Consider the following 22,500-nt stretch of genomic DNA (forward strand, 5'->3'; position numbering starts at 1 on the left):
TTTAGTACTGGAATTCCTGGGTGAAGATCATCTTGCTGATTCTGTGGAAGGCTTTCCAACATGGGCATCAGTTCACATTCCCACCAGCAGAGTAGGACTGAATTTATCCACACTCACAACTTCGGCTGTTTTAATTTTAAAAGATTTTCCTTTCTTTCTTTCTGCAGTTGATAGGTGAAAATGGCCCGTCTTTCTTTGGTTAGTCATGCAGTCACAGTTTTGTCGGGTCCCCAACTGGAGAGTGGGGAGGAGGCACTTTGTTTCTTGCACTTGGGAAGAGGGAGAGCCAGGCAGGTGTCCCTATTCCTCTCTCATCTCAAACCACACTTTGTTAGGCTGGAGTCACTTGCTTGGTTTGCTCATACATGATCCCCAGCTAGGTAGCCAGCCCCACGGGATGTGAGTTGATCCTTGATTGAATGCAGGAGTCCACCAGGAGACCCAAGGCCAGTCCAGAATTATGGCTCTTGCCTGCAGACGTATTTTGGTTGCTACACTGGGGGTGAACTTGGCTAGCCAGATGTTATCTGGTGGGTAGAAGTCAGGGCTGCTGGCTGAGCATCCTACAAGGTATAAGAAAACCCTTAGATCTTTCTCCATTCTTCTGTCTGTCCTACTCACTTTTCTCTATCCTCCTGGTTTTCCACTCTCTCTAGCATGCGCCCTTTCTTTTCCTTTCTATTTTCCTCTCATTTTCTCTCTTACCCTGCAGGGAGACACTCTGTTTGCTTAATAAATTCCCTTATGTGATTTCCCGTGTCCGGCGTGGTTTCGTGGGATTTCCTTACATCTGGTGCCGTGACTTGGGATGGGTCCTTCCACTGTCATGAGTGGAACCCCATCTAAGCCCTAGTGCCCCCCAGACATGGTTCCACCTTCCATTCTGCCCGGTCGCTCTGCTCTGCATTTATCACCAGACTTCAGAAGCACCCATCCCCAGATGCCTTTACAACCTGCTCTTCCCAACCGGACTTCTACCATGAACCCCTCAATTGACCCGATTTCTAAAAAGGAAACTCCAACTGCTTGCCCCACGCTGCCCGCTTCCAGCTTGAAGAAGCCAGATGGTCATCACCCCTTTTCCCTACAGCAGTGAAGGAGTTCCTAGAATTAGAGGGGTAAATGAAGTCAGAATTGGGGACAGGCAGTTAGTGTAGAAATAGGGGATCAGTCAAATTGAGGAAATGAAGTCCATGAAAATCATCTGCCTTTGGAAGTCTGGAAGGAGAATGAACTTTTTACATCTCACCTGCAAAACCAACCGCAGTCACTTAGGCAGGAGGAAGAGAGAAGGCTTCAAAAACAACTGGAGAGCAAAAGATTTTCTTATTAAAAAAGAAATGGGGGAATGTAATGCATAAAGCTGCTCCCCTGCCCATCAGGTACAGCCATTTTGCCTGCCTCCCAACCACTTGTCAATCTGTGAACATCCTAGCTAGCTATTGGTTCATCAGTCAGCTTGCAAGTATCCTGCTCCGATATTGGTCCCATTAGCCTGGCGGAATTCAACTGTTTTACTGTAGCTTCCCTGCCATCTTTTTCCATTCTTCTGTCTGTCCTACTCACTTTTCTCTATCCTCCTGGCTTTCCCCTCTCACTAGCATGCACCCTTTCTTTTCCTTTCTATTTTCCTCTCATTTTCTCTCTTACCCTGCAGGGAGACACTCTGTTTGCTTAATAAATTCCCTTATGTGGAAAAAAAAAAAAAGAAAACCCTTAAAATAAGGCATTATCTGACCCCAAATCTCAGTGATGCTGAGATTGAGAAACTCTAGAATTGAGTGGGTGAGGAACTCAAGATCACTGGCATGTAGGGGGACAGGGCCCAGAGGTGACAAGATTTGGAGCGTTGGAGGTCAGGGATGAAGCCCAGTTTCTGGTCTGAGAGGAGGAGGACACAGAAGGATTCAGCTTGTGGGGACTTGATGAGTCTGAGTTTGTAGCTCAGTGGGTCACCTAACAGGGAATCCCAAGGGCAGCTGGAGCCCTCAGTGGGAAAGTGTCTGTGATAGAGGGCAGTAGAAGCCAGGGGGAGCAGCAGCAGAGGTGAGGCGGAGGTGATGGTGTCCAGGTGGGGTTGAGGTGGGATGACCACTGGCAGATTGAACCTGGGGGTGAGGGAAGTAGCCTGGAGCTTGAGTCTTGATTGGGCAGAGCCACTGGGTGGAGAAGAAGGGGCAGGGCTGGGCGGGGAAGATCAAGTGTTCCGTTCTGGATGTGAGGTTTGAGCTGTCAAAGAGCAGCTGGCCGTGAGATGGGAGCTAGTGGGCAGGGCTGGGGCTAGGGTGGAAGATTAACTGTGACACTTGCCCTGGATTTCCTGCCTGACAGGCGAGGGCTGAGGTGCAGATGGGTTTGGGTGCCTCTCCACAGCGGGGTGGCCAGGGGACCTTGTTTTGGCCCTGGTTCCACATTGATGATGTGCCCACCACAAGTTGGATGTGACTTATCTGAAATGCCTGGAACCAGACTTGTTTGGGATTTTGGAGTTTTGAACTCAGATTACTCAACTGCTATTTAACAATAAGGGAATTATGTGAGCCCTTTTCAATCATGGATGCCCGTTGGCTGCTGTATTAGTTTGCACTGGTTGACAACCACAGAGGGGACGGCTTAAACAACAGAAGCTTCCCCTTTCACAGTACTGGGGGGTAGAAGTGTAAGATCAAGGCGTCGGCAGAGCTGGCTCCTTCAGGGGTCTCTGCGGAGGTCTCTTCCAGGCTTTTCCCCAGCTTTTTTTTTTTTTTTTTGGTGGTTGCTGGCAGTCTTTGGTGATCCTTGGATTGCAGAGTATCCTCCCCACCACTGTCTTTATCTTCACACAGCATTTTCCTGTCTCTGTGTCCAAAGTTTCCCTTTTAATGAGGATACTGGATGAGGGCCATCCCAATGACTCATTTTAACTCAGTGACCTCTGTAATACTATCTCCAGGGAAGGTCACATGCTAAGGCCCTGGGGTGAGGACTCTGAGATGTCTGTTTTGGGGAACACATTTCACCCATCATGGCTGTCTCTCCAGGGGTCTCCCTAGAGCTTATCATCGATAACAATTCATTGCTAAAGGGAAATATGTTGCAGGATATCACGTATGGTACAATTTCACTTTTGTCAACCGTAATGCCAACCATAGTGTTATCTGTATGCAAAAGAGAAATCCAAGGGAATCCCCAAACTCTCACAAGGCAGAGTTTATTTTGGTTTGTTTTTTCTGCACTAACTGGTAGGTTCAGGCTTCTGAGGTGTCCGCTTTTATGTGTGGGTGCATTTTATGGAGGAGAATGTCCTTTTGATGTCAGATCAAGTGGATCGGAGATCCCAAAGTGAACAGCACCCAAGAGAGCCTTAATATCCCACAGGAATCCCACTTCACAGGAATGTCTCCGGCCAGTGAGAAGCAGTGGGGCAGAACCAGGAAACTCATCTACTCCTTAGTGGGGCTGCAGCCCCACAGCGACAGTGCCTGAGCCACCCCCCTCTTCCTGTTAAGGTCAACTGGGCGGAGCTCTAGCAGGAGCTGGAGGAACGGAGGTTTTTCTCAGCTTTTATCACAAGTGAGGTGCATGTTCGAGGTGCATGTTCATGAGATGGTGATGAAGCTGCCTCTCACAGCCCAGTGGGGTGGCCAGGCCTCTATGTGAAGCCCAGGCCAGTCCAGCCAGGCACCTGATGTTTAGGCCAGGGCCAGTGAAGTCTTCACCTCTGGCCATTTAAAAAAGTCCAGTTATTTTTTAAAATTATTTAAAAATTTTTTTTTACAGACTGCATTTTGATTCATTGTACACAAATGGGGTACATCATTTCATTTCTATAGTTGTAAGGTCCAGTTATTTTATGATGGAGAGTTAAAGAGTAAAATTTTCTACCATGATGAGGTCTTTCTGAAGATTGTGGAAGGTGATAAAGTCATCCATCCTTTTAGTATTGAATTTTAAATGCTACAGAAAAAGGATACCTCCATAAAACACACCTGTTACCTCCTGTACACTGACCTTAAGTGCTCTGGGACCATTTTTGGCTTTGTAGTATAAATGCAAACATGCATATGTATGTGGGTGATTTTAGCATATGTAATTTTTTTTTGTTAAGATTGTTCTCTGCAGTAGTATTTTTATTGTGGTAAAGTGTACAGTGCAGTTGACCATTTTGATCATTATGGCTTCATGGATCATTGGCATTGAGTACATTCATACTGTTACACCTCCTTTTTAGTAGCACTATTTTAAAAATATTTTTTGCTTTTCTAGTTGTGGGTGGACATAATATCTTTGTTTTTGTGTGTTGCCAATGATTGAACTCAGGGCCTCATACATGCTAGGTGAGCTCTCTACCACTAAGCCACAACCCCAGTCCTTAGTAGCCCTTTTATGGCATCCAATGGCCATGAAATATTCCACATGTGGATGCATCATGGTCTGTGTTTGATGGCTTCCAGGGGTTCTTTTCCTTCACCCTCATGCTAATGAACTGATTTAAAGGAAGAGCATCAATGCAGACGACTCAGGAACAGGCTCTTTTTGAGGTAGAATGGCTGAATATTTTTGTGCCTCTGGAACCCTAGGATCAGTCCACTTCTAAAGGAGAGATGGATTTGTGGCTTCTCCCAGGACAAGCCATTATGGCTATTCTCCAGCCCTTGTCAGCACTGGCTGGTTCTGCAGCTCACTGTCCAGCCTGGAATCCTTCGCTTCCCTGTGGAACATCTCTCAATGCTGGTTCATTGGTGGGTTTCTCTTCCAACCAACAGTTGGGTGATCGGGGCCAATTCTTAGGTTTTTAGTAAAACAGACACATTGCCTTGTGCTTCACTTATGGCATGAGTGTACACCTCTGAGAAGGGAGGATCCAGGCTTGCTTTTCTAAAATATTTTTATGGAGGTGAAGGTGAATATTGGTCCATGCAGATAATGCCTTGTATTAGTCAGCTTTTTTGCTGTGACTAAAAAAATCTGACCAGAATAATTTGAGGGGAGGAAAAGTTTGAGGGCTCACAGTTTCAGAGGTCTCAGTCCTTAGAAGTCCAGCACCATTCCTCCGGACTCCAGGTGAGGCTGAACATCATGGCGGAAGAGTGTGGCAGACGGAGGGATCAGGAAGCAGAAAGAGAGGTCTCCACTTGCTCAGTACAAATATATACCCCCAAAGCAATGACCCCAATTTCCACCTCCTCCATCCACACCCTACCATTTCAGTTCCCACTCAGTTAATCCTTATCAGGGGATTAATTCACTAATCGGGTTAAAACTCATACAACCCAATCATTTGTCCTCTGAACCTTCTTGCATTATCTTACTTGTGAGCTTTTGGGGGGATACTTCACATCCAAACCATAACATGCCTCAAGAATGGGGCTTAAACTGGGAAGTCTCATGAATCTGGAAACCATCTGAAGTCACTGTGATTCCTGGTGACCAGTGCTGCAGATGCCATTCTGGTGGCATAAGCTGAATCTATTGGCTTCCTGGACTCCCATGGTCGTGGAGGACAGACTTGCATGTCATCAAACAGTTGTCCTCTAGCACTTAATAGACCCATACTCTGGGTTCTGAGGAGGCTAGGGGGATGCCAAGATGGGAGAACTGCAGTTCTAGCCTTGAGGGTAGCATTGGATACATGGGCAAATACAGGTGGTTGTCCAAGGTGGTGAAGACCATCTGGAAGCATGTGTGCTGTACTTTGAGGCTGTGGGGTTGACTGTGCCTTGGGGAGGGTAGGCAGGACACTTCACAGAGCGGGGCTTGAGTGGGCATGTGACTGCATAACACTGGTCAGGAAGGGGTGGAATGGAAGGGCTGTTTGGGCAGCAGCACAGCCCATGCAGATCCCAGTGCCTGTCGGGTAGGGAGGAATGGTCCCGTTGGGGCAGGGCATGGAGGGCCCGGCATGTGGGGCAGGACTGTCCTAGTGGCACTGGAGCCACAGAAGGATTTGACGTGACCAAATGCCTTTTCTGCCTGTGCTGAGAATACCATGAATGACACTGGTCGCCTTTTTAAAAAAATATATGCTGATTAAAATTAAAATATTAAATAAACAAACACAAAATTTTAGTACTGAATTTAAAGTTTACATAGATAAGCTCTCAGGTCTTTAGTAGACCATAATATGGTTTCAAAGCCTGTAGCTACAATCTATAGTGTCTACTTTTTCCCCCAAGCCTCAGTTTTACTTTATTTTATATTTTTAAATAATTATATAACATCTACATAAATGGTAAGGAGTTCGGCATGGATTTCAAGTTTTTCACCCAAAGGAAAGTGCACTCAAAACTACTTTGAGTTTCACTTTATACAAGAAATCTGTCCATTTATTTATTTATATTTTATTACTTCTTTTTAGTCATATATGATGGCAGAATTCATTTTGATATAATTATACAAGCATGGAATATATCTTATTCTAATTAGGACCCCATTCTATGGATATGCAAGATGGTGGGATTCGATATTTGCCATTCTTCCCTCCACCTCACCTTATTGTGGGTTAGTCTCCACATATCAGTGAAAACATTTGACCTTTGGCTTTTTGGGACCGGCTTATTTCACTTAGCATGATAGTCTCCAGATCCTTCCATTTACTGGCAAATGTCATAAAGTCATTCCTCTTTATGGCTGAGTAATATTCCATTGTGTATATATACCACATTTTCTTTATCCATTCAGCTGTTGAAGGGCACTTAGGTTGGTTCTATAGCTTTTGTGACTTGAGCTGTTATAAACATTGATGTGGCCGTGTCACTGTAGTATGCTGATTTTAAATCTTTTGGATATATAGAGGAATGGGATAGCTGGGTCAACTGGTGTTTTCATTTTTAGTTTTTTGAGGAATCTCCACATTTCTTTCCAGAATGGTTGCACCAATTTGCAGCCACACCAGCGATGTATGAATGTACCTTTTCCCCCACATCCTTGCCAACATTTGTTGTTACTTGTATTTTTAATACTCGCCATTCCCACTGGAGTGAGATGAAATCTCAGTGGTTTTAATTTGCATTTCTCTAATTGCTAGAGATGTTGAACGTGTTTTCATACATTTGTATTTTTTCTTCTGAGAAGTGTCTGTTCAGTTCCTTTGCCCATTTGATTGGGTTATTATTATTATTTTTTTGGTGTTAAGTTTCTTGATTCCATTATATACCCTAGAAATTAGTGCTCTGAAGTGCGGGTGGCAAAGATTTTCTCCCATTCTGTGGGCCCTCTAGTCACATTCTTGATTGTTTCCTTTGCTGTGAAGAAGCTGTTTAATTTGATACTGTCCCATTTATTAATTACTGATTTTATTTCTTGTGCTGTAGAACTCTTGTTAAGGAAGTCAGTTTCCGAGCTGACGCTTTTTAGATTTTGGAATTGGCCTTGCCTTTCTGGGCCATTTGCTTATGTTAGAAAATCCTCTGTGTTCGATCATCCTCAGAACATGTTACTGGGTTTTACTTGCTAATGCGTTGAGGACTTTTGCAGTATATTCTTGGAGGATGTTGGTCTGTGGTTTTTTATCTACTTAATGGTTCATACCACAGGTGTGTCAGGATAACGCAGGTCCTGAGTTGGGCAGTGGGTCCTCTTCTGTTTTCTGGAGAACCATGGTTAGAATGGCATGACCTCTTCTGAGCCCTAAGTTTTCTTTGAAGGTTTTATAAATTCAATTTCTTTTATTAGCTAGGAGCCTATTTAGGTTATCCATTTCTTCCTGAGTGAGTTTTGGTAGTGTGTGTCTTTCAAGGAATTGGTCCAAGTAATGTGAGTTGTTAAATTTATGGGGATAGATTTTTTGATGACATTAATTACCCTTTTAATGTCTGTGTTTGCATTATTTCATTCCTGATGTTGGTAATTTGTGTCTTTTCTTGCCAATCAGTCTGGCTATAGGCTTGTCAATTTTACGAACTTTGTTTCAAAGTAGATTTTAGTTTCATTGGTTTTCTCTATTTTTGTTGATTTTTGCTCTTATTATTATTGTTTGCTTTCTTCTACTGTCTTTGGGCTAAAGTTTCTTAGAGTGAAATTTTTGATTATTGGTCTAAGACTTTTTTTTTTTTTTTTTTGGTGCCAGGGATTGAACCCAGTGGCACTTAACCTCTGAGCTACATCCCCACTCCCCATCCCTTTTTATTTTTTATTTTGAGAAACAGTGTCTTGCTAAGTTGCTTAGGGCTTTGCTAAGTTGCTGAGTTTGACTTTGAACTTGGAATCCTCCTGCCTCAGCCTGAGTGGCTGGGATCACCAGGCATGTGCATCTCTCCCCGGCTAATACTGTTCTTTTCCAATGCAATGCTGTAGACTCCCTGTGAACATTAGCTGCATACCACAAATTTTGATATGCTGCATTTCCATGTTTTATTTAAGTGCAAAATTTTCCTATTTCCCTTGAGGTTTTTTTTTTTTCTTTTGTTTTGTTAATTATTTAGAAGATTTTTTAATTTCCAAAAATGTGGGGGCTTTCCAGATGCCTCTGTCACTCAGTCCTGGCTCAGTTCCATCCTGGTCAGAGTGAGTTGTGCGCCTCACCCTTTGAATTTGTTAAGGTGCATTTGGTGACAGATACGATACTGATCTTGGAGAGTGCTCCAGGTAATCCTGCTGCTGTTGGGTGGGGCAGTGTCAATGTCAGTATCTGGTGACAGGCATCTTGTGTCCCTGATGGCTTTCTGAACCCTTGTTCTGTTACTGCATAGGAGCACTGAGGTGAGTAGCTATAATTGCGTGCTTATCGAGTTTTTCCTTTAACTCCACCAACTTTGCTCCATGGACTTTGAAGCTCCACTATCAGTTCCTCTCCGTTGCTGGTACGTGTTCTGTGGTGTGCTTGGTCTGACACGAGGACTGCGACACACGCTCTCTTTAAATTAGGGTTTTCATGACTCCCATTTTTCCATTCTTTTACCGTAGCTATACCAGTAAAGAGAGTTTCTTATTGACAACAAAGATAGGAAATCTGACATTTCCTATCTTGTGATTGGTGGGTTTAGACACTTTACAATTTTTTAAAAAAAGAAATAATATTTCTTACCGCACATACACACATATACATATTAACTCTCTATATGCATGTAATGTGATTACTGCTATGGTTGGATTTAGGTCTACTATTTAATTATTTTCCTATTTGGCTCCTCTGTTTTTTTCCCCCCATTTGTTCTTCCTTTTCTGCCTTTCTAAAGCTTCTTTGATTATTTTTAGTATTGAATTTTAATTATCTACTGTCTTTTTTAAGCACTTGCTCTGGAACTTACAATAATTGTAAGCACCTCCTTGCCTGTTTCAGTTACTGTTTTACCATTTCGAGTAAGGCATGGAAGGGTTGCATCCTGAGCCCCACTCACTCACATTACGGTTGTCGTATATATTCCATCTACATACATTGAACCCTCCCGGTTATAGTTTTTACTTTTAATGCAGATGTTAAATAATTTGAGAGGGAAGAATCATCTGGTCTGTGTGCCCAGGATTTACCATTTCCATCTCTCCTCCTTGGTTCCTGAAGTTCCATCTGGACTTGATCACATCTGGAAACCCTGTTTCCTAACGACATCTCCTGGAGTTTCCAGATGGAGTTGGATTTGGGATACTGTGTATGGGTCAGCTTCCTGCCACTGTGACAAAATACTTGAAACAATTTAAAAGGTGGAAAGGTTTGTTTTGGCTCACGGGGTCAGAGTTTTAGCCTGTGGTCACCTGGCTGTGTTGTTTGTGGGCCTGTGGTGAGGTAGCCCATCATATGGTGGAGCTGAGCTGCTCACCTGAAGATGGCCAGGAGAGGGGGGTGGTGGGGGAAAGTGCTGGGACAAGATGTCCCTTTCAAGGACATGCTCCTAGTGACCCGGTTCCTCAAGCTAGGCCCCACCTCCTGCAGTTTCCACCATGTGCAAATTTATGAATCCATTGATGGACTCATGGATTGATAAAGTCACGATCCAGTCACCTCCCACAGGCTCCACCTCTGAATGACTGCAGCCTTGGGGACCAAACCCTCAGCCGGTGAACTTCCAGACCCAGAACTTCCAGATCCAAACCACAATACTCTTCCAGCCCTCACAGTGTCCCACGTGAGGAGTCAGACAGAACAGTGAGGCAAGACAAAAATAAAGGAGGAGGAGGCGATAATCTATAAAAATAAAAACAGAAAAATTAAGGAAGCAAATCAAATAAATGGTAACAATGAACTCAAACCCTGACTCTCCAAGGAGATTAATGAAGCAGACAAATGTCTCATGTGCCTTCCAGGTTAGGGAGAGGTGGCACAAACTTGGCATGTGCCGTGGATGGGGAAGGAGCAAGCACGTTTCTGAGCAGGGCTGGCAGGGAGCATCTTGTCTGGGAGGTCCTCCCTCACTCCTCCTTTCCAAGGCTGGCCCAGGATCCTCTTCCCTTGCCTTTTTCTGTATTCTCTGTGTTAGGCCTGGTCTACAGTTCCTGCTCAATAAAGGATTGGAGACTGTGTTTCTCTTATAAACTTACCACTGAATTACTGAGTACTCCCTGGACAAGTCCTTTATCCTCTCTGGTCCTCAGTTTCCCTGCTGCAGAGGGGGTGAGCTACTCTGGTTTCCTTTATGAGATGCTGCAACCCTGAAAGGGGCTCATAATTCCTGCGTGGAGCTGGTGACCGTGGGACCCTCTCCTGGAGGCCTAGGTCCTCAGATGCCACAGTCACCTACTTAGGACTTAGAGCTTCAGTGTGCAGATGGGCAATTTGGGGATGATATGTAGAACTTCTCCATGGAGATGAGCCAGAAATGCTGCTTATGCTTGCCTGGCATGGGGCCGGTACCTGAGGAAGCCATACTGTTGAAATCACTTTTCCTCCTTTGGGTGTGAGAGCCCAAGGCTGAGGAGGAGCCTGGCTTGATAAACTGCCTCTTTGAATCCCTGTTGGTGGGAGAGTGGCCTGCAGGCTCAGGGCCAGGGAAGTAGACAGCCAGGTGGGACTGAGGAATACCACCAGCCCCAGCCAAGGGGCTTCTCATGAGGATAAATTAGGTTCCAGAAAATCTCTCAGATTCCAGTCCCCACCTGAATTGTTTCTTTTCTTAGACTGAGGTCTGCATCCCTTTCCTTGTGTAGGAAAAATATAGTCAGAAGGAAAGGAGGAACATCTTTACAGCCTATGACATTGACTGGCCTTGGGACAGGAGAGGGACAGTCCCTGGACTGTTGTTACTCGATTCAGGGGGCAAATTCTGGCCACCACGCTTTCTGGAAACCCCTCTGGAAACTAGTTCCCACACTGTTGGTATGAAGATTCCTTTGGCTGGGAAAGCCTGTCCTGACCTGGTGACCTTGACCATCTCGCACTCCAGACGTGAAAACAGAGACAGGAAGGGGGATCTGAGAAATGAGAGGTTTTCCTGGAATCCCACGAGGGGAAGGGGAAAGGATACCATCAGAGATAATGGTCTGGCATTCCTGGGAGGTGGAGCAGGGAGAGGCGCCCTGTGGTGGCTGGGGAGGCGCCCTGGCTCCAACCCTCCCCGTTTCCTCCTGTGGCCTCGTGAAGTGGCCTCTGTGTTTCAGACCACCTGTATCCTGCCCAATGTGACCCTGTGCCTGCTGAAGATGGAAAATCATTTCCGTGCCAGGACAGGCGATGCCCATCCGTCTCAGAAAACCGGCCCTGACTACAGCTGCCTGGAAGAAAACAGCCTTGGTTCCTGAAGGAGGGACCTGGGATCCCCACCCAATGGAGGAGCCTGCACATGCTCCCTTGTGACATGGGTCCTTGGGGTACCCACTGCTGATGTGTCCAGTGGCTGTGGGTCTGAGAGCCTGGTAGATAGCTGTGAGCTCTGATCCAGATGCCAAATCTATACTCTAGAAAGAAATGGCCCTCCAGCTGGGAGCCATCCCTGCCTCCTCACCAAGAAGGTCCTTGTGATTTAGAATGGCCCCAAACCACCTACTGCTGGTCCTGCCCCCAGGTCTTTCTCTGTCCTTGGATGTTGACAGGGACCAGCCTGCTTCCTCTGCCTCCTCTGAACTCTGAGCCCACTCTACCGCCTATTGCGGAGTCTCTGGGAGAAGCTGAGCAGTAGCTTTGGTCGTGACCTGAGGCTCAAACCCTTGTCTTGATCTGTCATTCATTCATTCGTTTTTTTCCAATGGTGCCTGCAGTAAGTACATCTGGCATTGAGGCTCTGAGATGGCGTAGGGATCACAGTCCAGAGGGTAAAAAGCACTCAAACTGTAAATCATTTTGTCTCTGCCCCAGGGCCACAGCTCCAGTTCCCTGTGGGACAGTCCCACGTCTGGGCTTCACTGTTACCTCCAAGTCAGTGTGTCCAAAACCCAGCTCAAAACCATACTGAAAACAAAAACCAAGCAGAAATACCTAGTACTGGTGAGGACTGAGAGAGAGGGAGCCCTCCCGGGTGGCTGTTGGAAGTGTAAAGGGGTGTGGCCACAGGGGAGGACAGTCCTGTGGTTCCTTGAAAAGTAAAACATTGTCAGTACATGACCCAGCAACTCGGCTTCTGGGAACAAACCACACAGAGTTGAAGACAGGTATTCAAAGCAGGAGCATCCTCAGCAAAGGTGGAAACAGCCCAGATATGCATCGGTGGTCAGATGCTCCATCCCAACAGTATCATGTGGCCACCAAAAGGAATGAAGCATTGACAGGCCCCATATGGATGGGCCTTGGGGACATGATGCTAAGTGAAAGAAGCCAGATGCAGAGACCACAGGCATGGTTCCATCTATATGAATTTCTACAATGGCAAACCCACAGCGACAGGAAGCAGATCAGCAGCTTCTAGGGGCTGGAGGTGGCGGTGGCTGACAGACTCCTTTTGGAGATGAGGGTGTCTTAGAGCTGGATAGAAATGATGGTTGTAGTCTTGTGAATGTACTTTTTTTTTTTTTTTTTGTAGTACCAGGGATTGAACCCTGGGGTGCTTGAACACTGAACCACATTGCCAACCCCTTTAATTTTTTTTTTTTTTTTTTTTTTTTGAGACAGGATCTTGCTAAGTTGCTTAGGGCCTTGCTAAATTGCTGAGGCTGGCCTTGAACTTGTGATCCTCCTGCCTCAGGCTCTTGAGTTGCTGGGATTACAGGTACACAGTGATGCCAGGCTTATAAATATACTTAATGCCACTGTGTTGTGTACTTTAAAATGATTGTTGATTTTGTTTTGTGAATTTTGCCTCAATTATTGAAAAAAGTCTCACTCACCTGCTCAGAGGAGGCATCTGCCAGGCTCCTGTTTCCCCTGGGACATCTGGACCAAGTGTGAGACCTCTGTCAGATCAAGCTCTTCCCCCTCTACCCTTGTCTTGGCCATGCCCTTGTCACCTCCTGCATCTGCCTTGGCTACTGTCCCTTTCCAGGCTGAGTGTGAGCTGCCTAAAAACAGCTGTGGGCACAGGAGCAAACTCGTCTATGCATTTTCCCCCCCAGGGACCACAGGGCCTCAGGGGCGTGGACAGTATCCTGCCTTGGGCCTTTCTCAACTCACCTCCATCAGTCCAGGTTTCATGCTTCTGCCATGATTGTTGCCACTATTAGTGGCGTTGTTTTAAATCACTTCCAAAAGTGAAGGCCCAGAGCCTCTCTCTCACTTGCAGCATAACTTTTGTTTCTAGTTAGAATCCCGGTTTGGGTAGGAATGGCTATGATGGATATCATGGTTTCTGTGAAAGATTGCTCCTGAATGAAGGGACGCGGACATGCAATAAACATATCTTTCCCATATCCTCACTGACCTTTGTCTCCTGGTGACTTGAAATGGGGAGATATATAAAAAAGTGATGTATGACTCAGGGTGGGGTAGTGTTTATGCAAAGCTCAGAGATTATGATGTGGCTGGTTTTCATGGAAACAGAAGATGTAGTATGTGCTTGGCCAGCTCTGGAGCCCCGCCCTCCTGAGCCAGGCTGGAGGTCACCCCTTTATGGCACCCATGGCCCTGTCCATGAGTGCCACCCAGGTGAAGTGCACTGAGGCATCAGGCATGTGGAACCTCCCAACTGGGAGAACTATGTGCATTTCTGCACATGAGGAAGCTTCTGTCAGTAAAGATAGTGTAGGTGGAAGACTTTGTAGAAATGAATCAACTGATAATGCTCAGTGGTCAACCTCATTATTTTCCTGGGCAGACTGGTGGGCATGATCTGGAAGCCCAGGCTGAACTTTTATCCTGGGGAAGGGATGTGGCTACTTTCCATAACAGTCACCCTCCTCACCCCACTGGCAAAGCAGTGACTTGGGATCCCATTATTTTCTAGAGGAAGATCAGCTGTTGTTAGGGTCCTGGCAGTGCTGACTTGGGTTTGCCCTGATTTGCACATCTGTTTCACTTTTCATTTTGGGATGGGCATCATGACCCCTGGGGTGGATGTGTGACAGACAGGCAGAGAGGGAATGCAATAGAGACAGTTCATCCACAGCTGTACTGTCAACATGGCCTGGATATGTGTCTTGACATCCTGTGATGCTCTTTGCAGAGCTGATAGATGACAGTCCTGTCCAAGGAGATGGTCTTTCAGGGGTGTAGCAAGTGGAGGACGTCATTTCTGGGATCTGTTAGTTATTTTGGTGGTTTTAGTGGTATTTATGTCTGCCTAGTGGCAAACGAATGTTTTATTTTCATTTAGGCATGATTGTTCCTTCCCATTTATTTGTATTGCATTAGCATTATAACAGCAACGGGAGTCAAGGGACTTCACCCCAGCCCAACTTGGCTTTTGGTACTTAACACTCAGCACTCTTTTGTATATTTAGGCTCCCTTCTCCGTACCCCTGTGTGTGTGTGTGTGTGTGTATGTGTGTGTGTGTTAAAATCTAGAAGTCTAGATATGTCAGCTGATTCCATGGTGTATGCCTGTAATCCTAGTGACTTGGGAAGCTGATTCAGGAGGATCAAGAATTCAAAGCCAGCCTCAGCAACTTAGCGAGGCCCTAAACAACTCAGTGAGACCCTGTCCCTAAATTAAAAATACAAAAAGAGGCCGGGGGATTGGTTCAGTGGTTAAGCACTCCTGGGTTCAATTCCTGGTCCCCCCCCGACAAAAAAAAGTCTAGATATGTCAAGTAAGAGAAGGAAAGTGTTTGGAATTTTGTATGCTGAGTTACTCTGTGACTTTCAAAATATACTCTAAAATTTTTTAAATGTATTCATTAAAAAAATTTTTTTTTGTTTGTAGATGGACACAATACCTTTCTTTTATTTATTTATTTTTATGTGGTCCTGAGATTGGAACCCAGTGCCTCACACATGCTAGGCAAGTGCTCTACCACTGAGTTACAACCCAGTCCCCAATTCATTCATTTTTAAAACATCTTTTATATGTAGGCACTGTCCTAAGGGCTGGGGAGATTTTGTAGTGAGTGAAGCTTGTATCGAGGGAGGGAGACAGTGACCAAGATATGTTATCTGGGGTGGCCTGTGATTAGCTAGCTGCAGGTGCCACGAGAGCAGAAACATAGGAGGCAAGGGCTTCAGCCATGTGGGGCAGATGTTCTTCAGCACAAAGAAGATGACATTTAGATGGAGACAGGAGGTGGTGGCAGGCCTGGGGACACCTGGGAATGGTGGTACTGGCAAATGGACAGCAAGCACCAGGACAGGCCACAGGGGGCTGTGGTGGGCTTGTCTGGCTACAAGATACTTCTGTGCTAGCTCAGACTGGAGGCCCTGGTTAGCAGAGGGAAGACAAGATGTGTTGGTGTTTGGGCCCCCGTGCATTTAGATCCGGTGACAGACACGCCTGTATTTTACATGGCTGGAATGCGTTTGGATTGACTGCACACCTGCTTTTCTGTCTGACCTTTCCTTGCATCTCTGGGCTTCCCCGAGGGTTGTTATTTTATTTTATTTTTTTCCTGCTGACAGATCAGCTCTTAGTGTTTTCTGGAGCAGGGCCTGTCGGTCGTGAATCTTCTGTCTGAACATGTCTTTCTCTGTCCTCATTTGAAAGCATTTCCCCTGGGTGTGGAATCCCAGTTGGCCACTGTTAGCCACAGCCGTAGAAGTGCCCTGATGAGATCCCCCGTCCTTAGGACTCCTTAGGGTGGTGTTTTAATTTCTGGACCCACTTGAGGTTTTTTTCCATTTGTTCCCTTCTGTTGACCTGAAGTGTGGGAATTTGTGCATGGGCTTGACCCTGTGGCCTGATGTTTATATATATGTTTCCAGAAGCATTTCAATGTCTTTGATGATTTGTCTCCAGCTTTATTTCCCCTAAAAGTTGAAAAATCATTAATCAGGGATATCGGAAAAATGTCTTTATCACACTTACACACTAGAAGGCAGGACAGCTGGATACAGAGGCCAAGTGGAGCTGTGGTCCCTGGGGCATTCACAGCCCTGCTCGGTCCCTGGAGCATCTGTGGCCTCACTCACATCCCTATCTGGGGCTTCCTGTCAAGCAGCCTGAGCTGATCTGATGCTCAGTTCCCAACAGGCAGCCTGACTCATCTCCAGGGAGGACTTTTGGAAATTCTTATACCTGGAACTTCTCACTATAGAATATTATAGAATGTCCTCATTGGCCAGACTGAACATTCTGTGGCCTTTTCAACTATGAGCCTCACATCCAGGTTTGAGAATTCTCTCTCACTCCTAATGGTTCCCCCCTTTTATCATTTGGAACTTCCAGTGATCAGATATTGAAACTCTTGGACTGTTTCTGGTAGCTATTTTATTTTTTCTTACATGGCTTGTATTTGTCTTTTTGGTACTTTACTTGGCTATTTCCATAATTTATTTTCCTACTAGTATATATTTTATTTTTACATATATATTTTATTTTATTTTATTTTGCGGTGCTGGGGCTTGAACCCAGGGCCTTGTGCATGCGAGGCAGGCACTCTACCAACTGAGCTATATCCCTAGCCCCAACATATTTATTTTATATGTAATATAAATTAAATGACTTAAGAATAGGGCTGGGCAATAGCTCAGTGGCAGAGCACTTGCCTAACGTGTGAGGCACTGGGTTCAGTCCTTAGCACCACATAAAGATAAACAAATAAAAAAAAAAAAAGGCATGTTGTCCATCTATATCTACAAAAAAAATTTAAAAAGAATAAATGAGATATGTATGTGCTTACATTATTTCTTTTTAAAGGAAGCTTCCATTTTCATACTCTCCTATTAACATCTAGTAGATACAAATCTCTCTGGGCACGATATATACAAATTCTTTTTTTGAAGTTGTCTTCTCTGCCCTGAATTTATTTCCTCCAGGGTCATTATTTTTTCTTTTCATTTATCCTGGTCTTTACTTTCATATTGCATAGTTTCCTTAATGTCAAGAAATCTTTGTTTACATTTAAGAATTAGTCAATAGTCTTATTGAGTTTTTGATTAGATGTTTTAAAAACCCTACCTTAAACCTGGAGACAGTTGGGAAGTTTCAACACTAAGTGGGTGTTTGATATTAAGGAATAAGTATCTCTTTGGGGGCGGTAGTGGGTATTGTGGTTGTGTGTGAGTGTGTGTGGTGCTGGGGATTGCACTCAAGTCCTCCCACGTGCTAGGCAAGTACTCTCTTGCTGAGCCTCCTCCAGCCCCTGTGGTTATGGTTTTTTTTCTTCCACATATTTTTTATTGGTGCATTATAGTTGTACATAATGATGGGATTTCTGGTTACATATTTGTATGTGCACACAATATAACTATGTGATTTGACCATTATCATTCCCTGCACTCCTCCACCTCCTACCCCTTTGTGTCTTTCCTCTACTGATCTCCCTTTGATTTTCATGAGACCTTCCCCTTTCTTTTCCTTTTTCCTCTCTAGCTTTCACATATGAGAGAAAACATACCATCCTTGACCTTCTGAATTTGCCTTATTTCGCTTAACAAAATGGTCTCTAGTTCCATCTATTTTCTGCAAATTATATAATTTCATTGTTCTTTATGACTGAATAAAACTCCATTGTGTATACATACCACATTTTCATTATCCATTCATCCGTTGAGGGACACCTAGGCTGGTTCCATCACTTGGCTATTGCAAATTGGGCTGCTATAAACATGGGTATGCCTGTGTCACGGTAGTATGATGACTTTAACTCTTTAGGATAAACACTGAGGAGTGCTATAGCTAGGTCATAAGGTGGTTCCATGCCTAGCCTTTTGAGGAATGTCCATATTGATTTCCATAGTGGTTTTACTAACTTACAATCCCAATAAGAGTGTTAAATTGTTTGTGGTTATGTTTTTTAAGGGTAATCTGTTAGTGATACTTACTAAAGTATTTAAAGTGAAATTACATGGTATGTGAGATTTGTTCCAATAGAGTTGTGTGTGTGTGTGTGTGTGTGTGTGTGTGAGAGAGAGAGAGAGAGAGAGAGAGAGAGAGAGAGAGAGAGAGAGAATGAGGTGGGATGGAATGGGCTCTACTTTGATCATTGTTGGTGTTGGGTGATGGGCATTTGGTGAGTTATTGTATTATTACTTCCAGTTTTGCGTCTTCTTGAAATTTTCCACAATAAAAGGTAAACAAGCAGTAGGGCATCACGTGGGGCTGGTTGCTGGGCCTGCGTGCTCAGGGATCTTGCTTCTGGTTAACCTTCATGGCCTGTGCTCCACCTGTGGTTTTCAAAGGACAAGTCCTTCCCCTTCCAGAGCCAGGGGACCCTTCATCTGCACATCACACCCCACACCCGGCCCTGCTGGCTGTTTCCAGGAACCTTAGAAACCTCTTGACATCTCTTCCATTCTCTTAGTTGGTGCAGATTTACATATGCACATATTTTAAGGTTACTATCGTTCCAGTGAGTGTCTGGAGGAAGAAGAGATGTGTGTCACTCACCTGCCATCTTCTTTTTGAGAGTTTTACAAAGGTATTTTTAAATGACTGAATAATCCTGGTGCTCTTAGGATTTCCTGGTTGGGTGTTTGGGATCTGCAGGTATATGAGGGGACTGTGAAATTGCCGACGGGGTGTGTGCTGGCCGAGGTCTGTCCCTGCGAGTGGGACATGTTGTCTTTCCCTCTGTCATGTTGAGGGGGGCCAGCATGGATGGTCCGAGCCTAACATGTGGCAGATGAGTGCCCAGAGGGGCTTGGGGACAATGATGGTCTGGAGCCCACTGATCGCTGCCCCATTTGGTGCTGGCCAGGCTTGCTCTGGTCTGTGTGGGAGCCATCACGTATATCCACCACCCACAGGACCCCAGTTGACTGGCGTTTAGCAGGATCTCACATGTCCTCAGTTTTAACTGGTCCAGGAGACAGCCATGTTTTTGCTAGGAGGCTCTGCAGAAGGGCTGGGCCAGCAGGAAGTCAGGCAAGCAGGGGGGTCTCAGATGCTGTGCAGCTTTCTCTGCTTTGGGTCCTGGTGTGACCTCACCCTTCTGGGTTTTCACCTGCCAGGGTGACTTGAAGTGGGTTAAATGTTTGGAAAGAATAAACAGTTTGTTTAAAGGGAGGGTGTTAGAAGTCAAGACAGGAGATACACATTTACTGGCTGGTGCCTGTCCCTCCCATGAGCCCTAGGATGTCTGTGCTCCTGCCGTTGGATGCCTCAGAGCCTCGTCTTCAGCCCTGCACTGGCAGGGTCTTGGACCATCAGAAGGCATTGGTGGGTAACTGCCAGGTTGACCTTGAGTCCTCCCACCACCTGACCCATGAGACTGGGTCACCAAACCCCATGTCCAGTGCAAGATTTCATTGTGCTCCTAGAATGGCATGCAATTTGAATCTTACAAGTTGCTTATTTCCGGAATTTTCCTTTTATTATTTTCACAATGCAGTCAACCAAGGGTAACTGTGGGTAAGACTGTAGTGCCACTCCCTTGCCAGCATTCCCATGTGGGCAAAGCTCAGGGTGGAGTGGAACGTAAGTGCTTGGGGCCCAGGAAGTGCTGCAGGCATCTGGTTCAGGGAGATCTGCAGCTCAGGGGAGGGTCCTGGGGGTGGTACCCAGAGGAACTGTAGGATGGCAGGGAAGGTGAGAAGGGATCCCAGAGTCTACTGGGTGGCTCGTGGACGTGGTGGCTCAGGTCTGTGGGACTCCTGTGGCCTCTCCTGGCCTCTATGTTCGTGCACAAGTGGCTTCCTCAACTGGGGCCCTCTGCGGAGGTCCAGGGGAGGACGCTCACTCACCAAGGGCGGGGTGACTCTGCATGACCTTGAGCAGGACTGGCCCCTGCAGGGTGGAGCTTCCAGCTCTGGTGATCAATACGTTTTCCCTCTCACAGTTGAGAATGAACGTCAGTAGGACTGTGCTTCCCACCTCCCTCTTTCCCTCTGGCGAGGACCCTTTCTTGCTTCTTTCTGGTTTCCGGTGGCCCCAGGTAGTCCTTGTCTTGAATTGTCACTCTGATCTCTGCCTGGATGTTTCTGTAGCTGCTTCTCTGCGTCTTTGTGTCTTGTTTCCTGTGTCTTGTGAGGACACACTCATTGGGTTGAGGGCACATTCAAATCCTGGATGACCTCTTCTCAATTCTGACCTTAGTCACAGCTACAGAAACCTATTTCCTGATGAGGTCCTGTTTTGAGGTTCTAAGTGAACATGAATTTGGGGGGACACTCTGTAGCCTGTGATGGTGGGGCACTACAATTTTTGTTTTTGGGCACTGGAGATTGAATCCAGGGGTGCTTTACCACTGAGCCACATCCCCAGCCCTTTTCATTTTTAATTTTGAGACAGGATCTTGCTAAGTTGCTGAGGGCCTCACTAAGTTACAGAGGCTGGTGTTGAACTTGCAATCCTCCTGCCTCAGTCTCCTGAGCTGCTACCATTACAGGCATGTGCCATTGCACCAAGCTGGCACTGCAGTTTTAGTAAGGGGTAGGAGGCCTCACTGAGCAAGACCTGGAGGTGGTGAGTGGGAGCCATGTGGAGATCTAGAGGAAGGGCATGCCAGCAGTCAGGATTGCAGGTACAAAGCCCTGAGGTGAGACCAGAATCATCAGAGGGACCAGGAGATGGCCAGTGTGGCTAGAACAGGGTGAGGCACCCACAGATATTTCCCAAAGTCAATTATAAACCAGGTACCAGGGTATGGGTTGATCAGAGTCCCTTGTGGGGCCCCAGACCCCAGACTTGAGGGGTTGACACCAGGCACTCGGACTCACCCAACAGGCCCAGAGATGAACATTGTTTAATGTGGGAATGAACAAGTCTTGGTCTGGGGTGAGGGTACCGTGGCCAGCACAGGTGCCCAGCTTAGAGCAGGTGGATTTGGAGATGCCCTTGACGTCCATACAGGAGCCAGAACCTTGGAGGAGGATGGGCTGACTAGGTGTCTGGATTAGTCAGGGGAGGATGGGATAGAGATATGGCCAGCCTGGAGGAGATGGTCTTCAAGACCAGGAGTTGTCAAAAGGAAGCCAGCAAAGGTGCTTGAGGCAGGAGGTTCTGGCAGGGGTGATGGTGACCAGGAGCTTGTGAGATAAATGGTGGGTTCCTGGCCTTGTCCTTGGGACCCCTGGAGGCCCCTCCTCCCACTCCAACCAACTCCTGGGTTGTTTGACTGTGTCCCAACCATGTCCTCACCTCCTTTCCCCATTTCTTCTCTCTGTACAGGAAGAAAACAGGCAGATTCTGGCCCGGCAGAAGTCAAACTCGCAACCAGAGTCCCATGACGAGGAGGTGTCGCCGACCCCCCCAAACCCGGTGGTGAAGGCCCGCCGGCGGCGAGGGGGCGTGAGTGCAGAGGTCTACACAGAGGAGGATGCGGTGTCCTACGTCAGGAAGGTGAGGACTCAGCCCTGCTCCCGGCAGCCTGGGGCTCTCACAACCAGACCCCCAGGGAACCCCTGGTGCCTGGGGGCCCTGGTTTCCTGCTGGTCAGAGATTGGAGCCAGGTGGGAGGGGAGACATGGTCACCAGCAAGGTTGGAGTCGCATCGTCTCTGCCAGTGTGAACTGAGAGCGTTTATGGGATGAACTTTTGGGTGTGGGGGGTGTCTCTGTTTTAGGATTCTGAAGGGCTTGGGGAAGGACAGGGCTCACCTGGGTGGCTGGAGGGACTGTATGGTTCTGTCCTGCTGCAGGCCTCTGGTCTCTGCTTCAGAACACTGACCCCAACAAACCCAGGATCACCCTCATGACCTCTCAAACCCTGCCACCTCCCAGACGCCCTGTCTCCAGCACACTGGTGGTTAGGGCTGAAGCCCCAGTTCAGCCCGAGGTGCTGTCCCAAGACAGTTCAGGGGCATGGAGGGCACTCAGTGACACACAGACAGCACCACCACCCACCACCAGTACCTCTTCATCTTGCCGAATGGAAACTCTGCTCCCTGTGTTGCCCTTTTCCTGGTGCTTAATTCTTTTCCCATCAGATAATAAAGACAGTAAAAGTATGATTTTTTTATTAAATTTTTTTAGTTGTTGATGGATCTTTATTTTTACTTATTTATATGTGGTGCTGAGAATCGAACCCAGTGCCTCACACATGGTAGGTGAGTGCTTTTACCACTAAGTCACAACCTCAGTCCCAAAACTGATTTTAAAATCCATCAGACACCTCCTCATCCATGGTTTTCCTGCCCCCAAACTCAGATCTGTGATCTAACCCCGAGAAGGTGAGGGACGTTATGCAGAATGTG

The 22,500-nt window shown here is 46.4% G+C and overlaps 1 protein-coding gene across 5 annotated transcripts in view; it reads left to right on the forward strand.

Moving 5' to 3' along the window:
* Prkar1b (protein kinase cAMP-dependent type I regulatory subunit beta) overlaps positions 1-22,500 on the forward strand; it is a 137,150-nt gene that overhangs the window by 16,870 nt on the left and 97,780 nt on the right. For all 5 annotated transcript variants that reach the window (XM_047533592.1, XM_047533593.1, XM_047533596.1 and 2 more), the window contains one exon: positions 21,477-21,647. In XM_047533592.1, the coding sequence (XP_047389548.1) occupies positions 21,477-21,647 (171 nt within the window). The remainder of the gene's footprint in view (positions 1-21,476; positions 21,648-22,500) is intronic.

Source organism: Sciurus carolinensis, chromosome 18 (genome assembly GCF_902686445.1).
Source record: "Sciurus carolinensis chromosome 18, mSciCar1.2, whole genome shotgun sequence".
Classification (NCBI taxonomy): domain Eukaryota; kingdom Metazoa; phylum Chordata; class Mammalia; order Rodentia; family Sciuridae; genus Sciurus; species Sciurus carolinensis.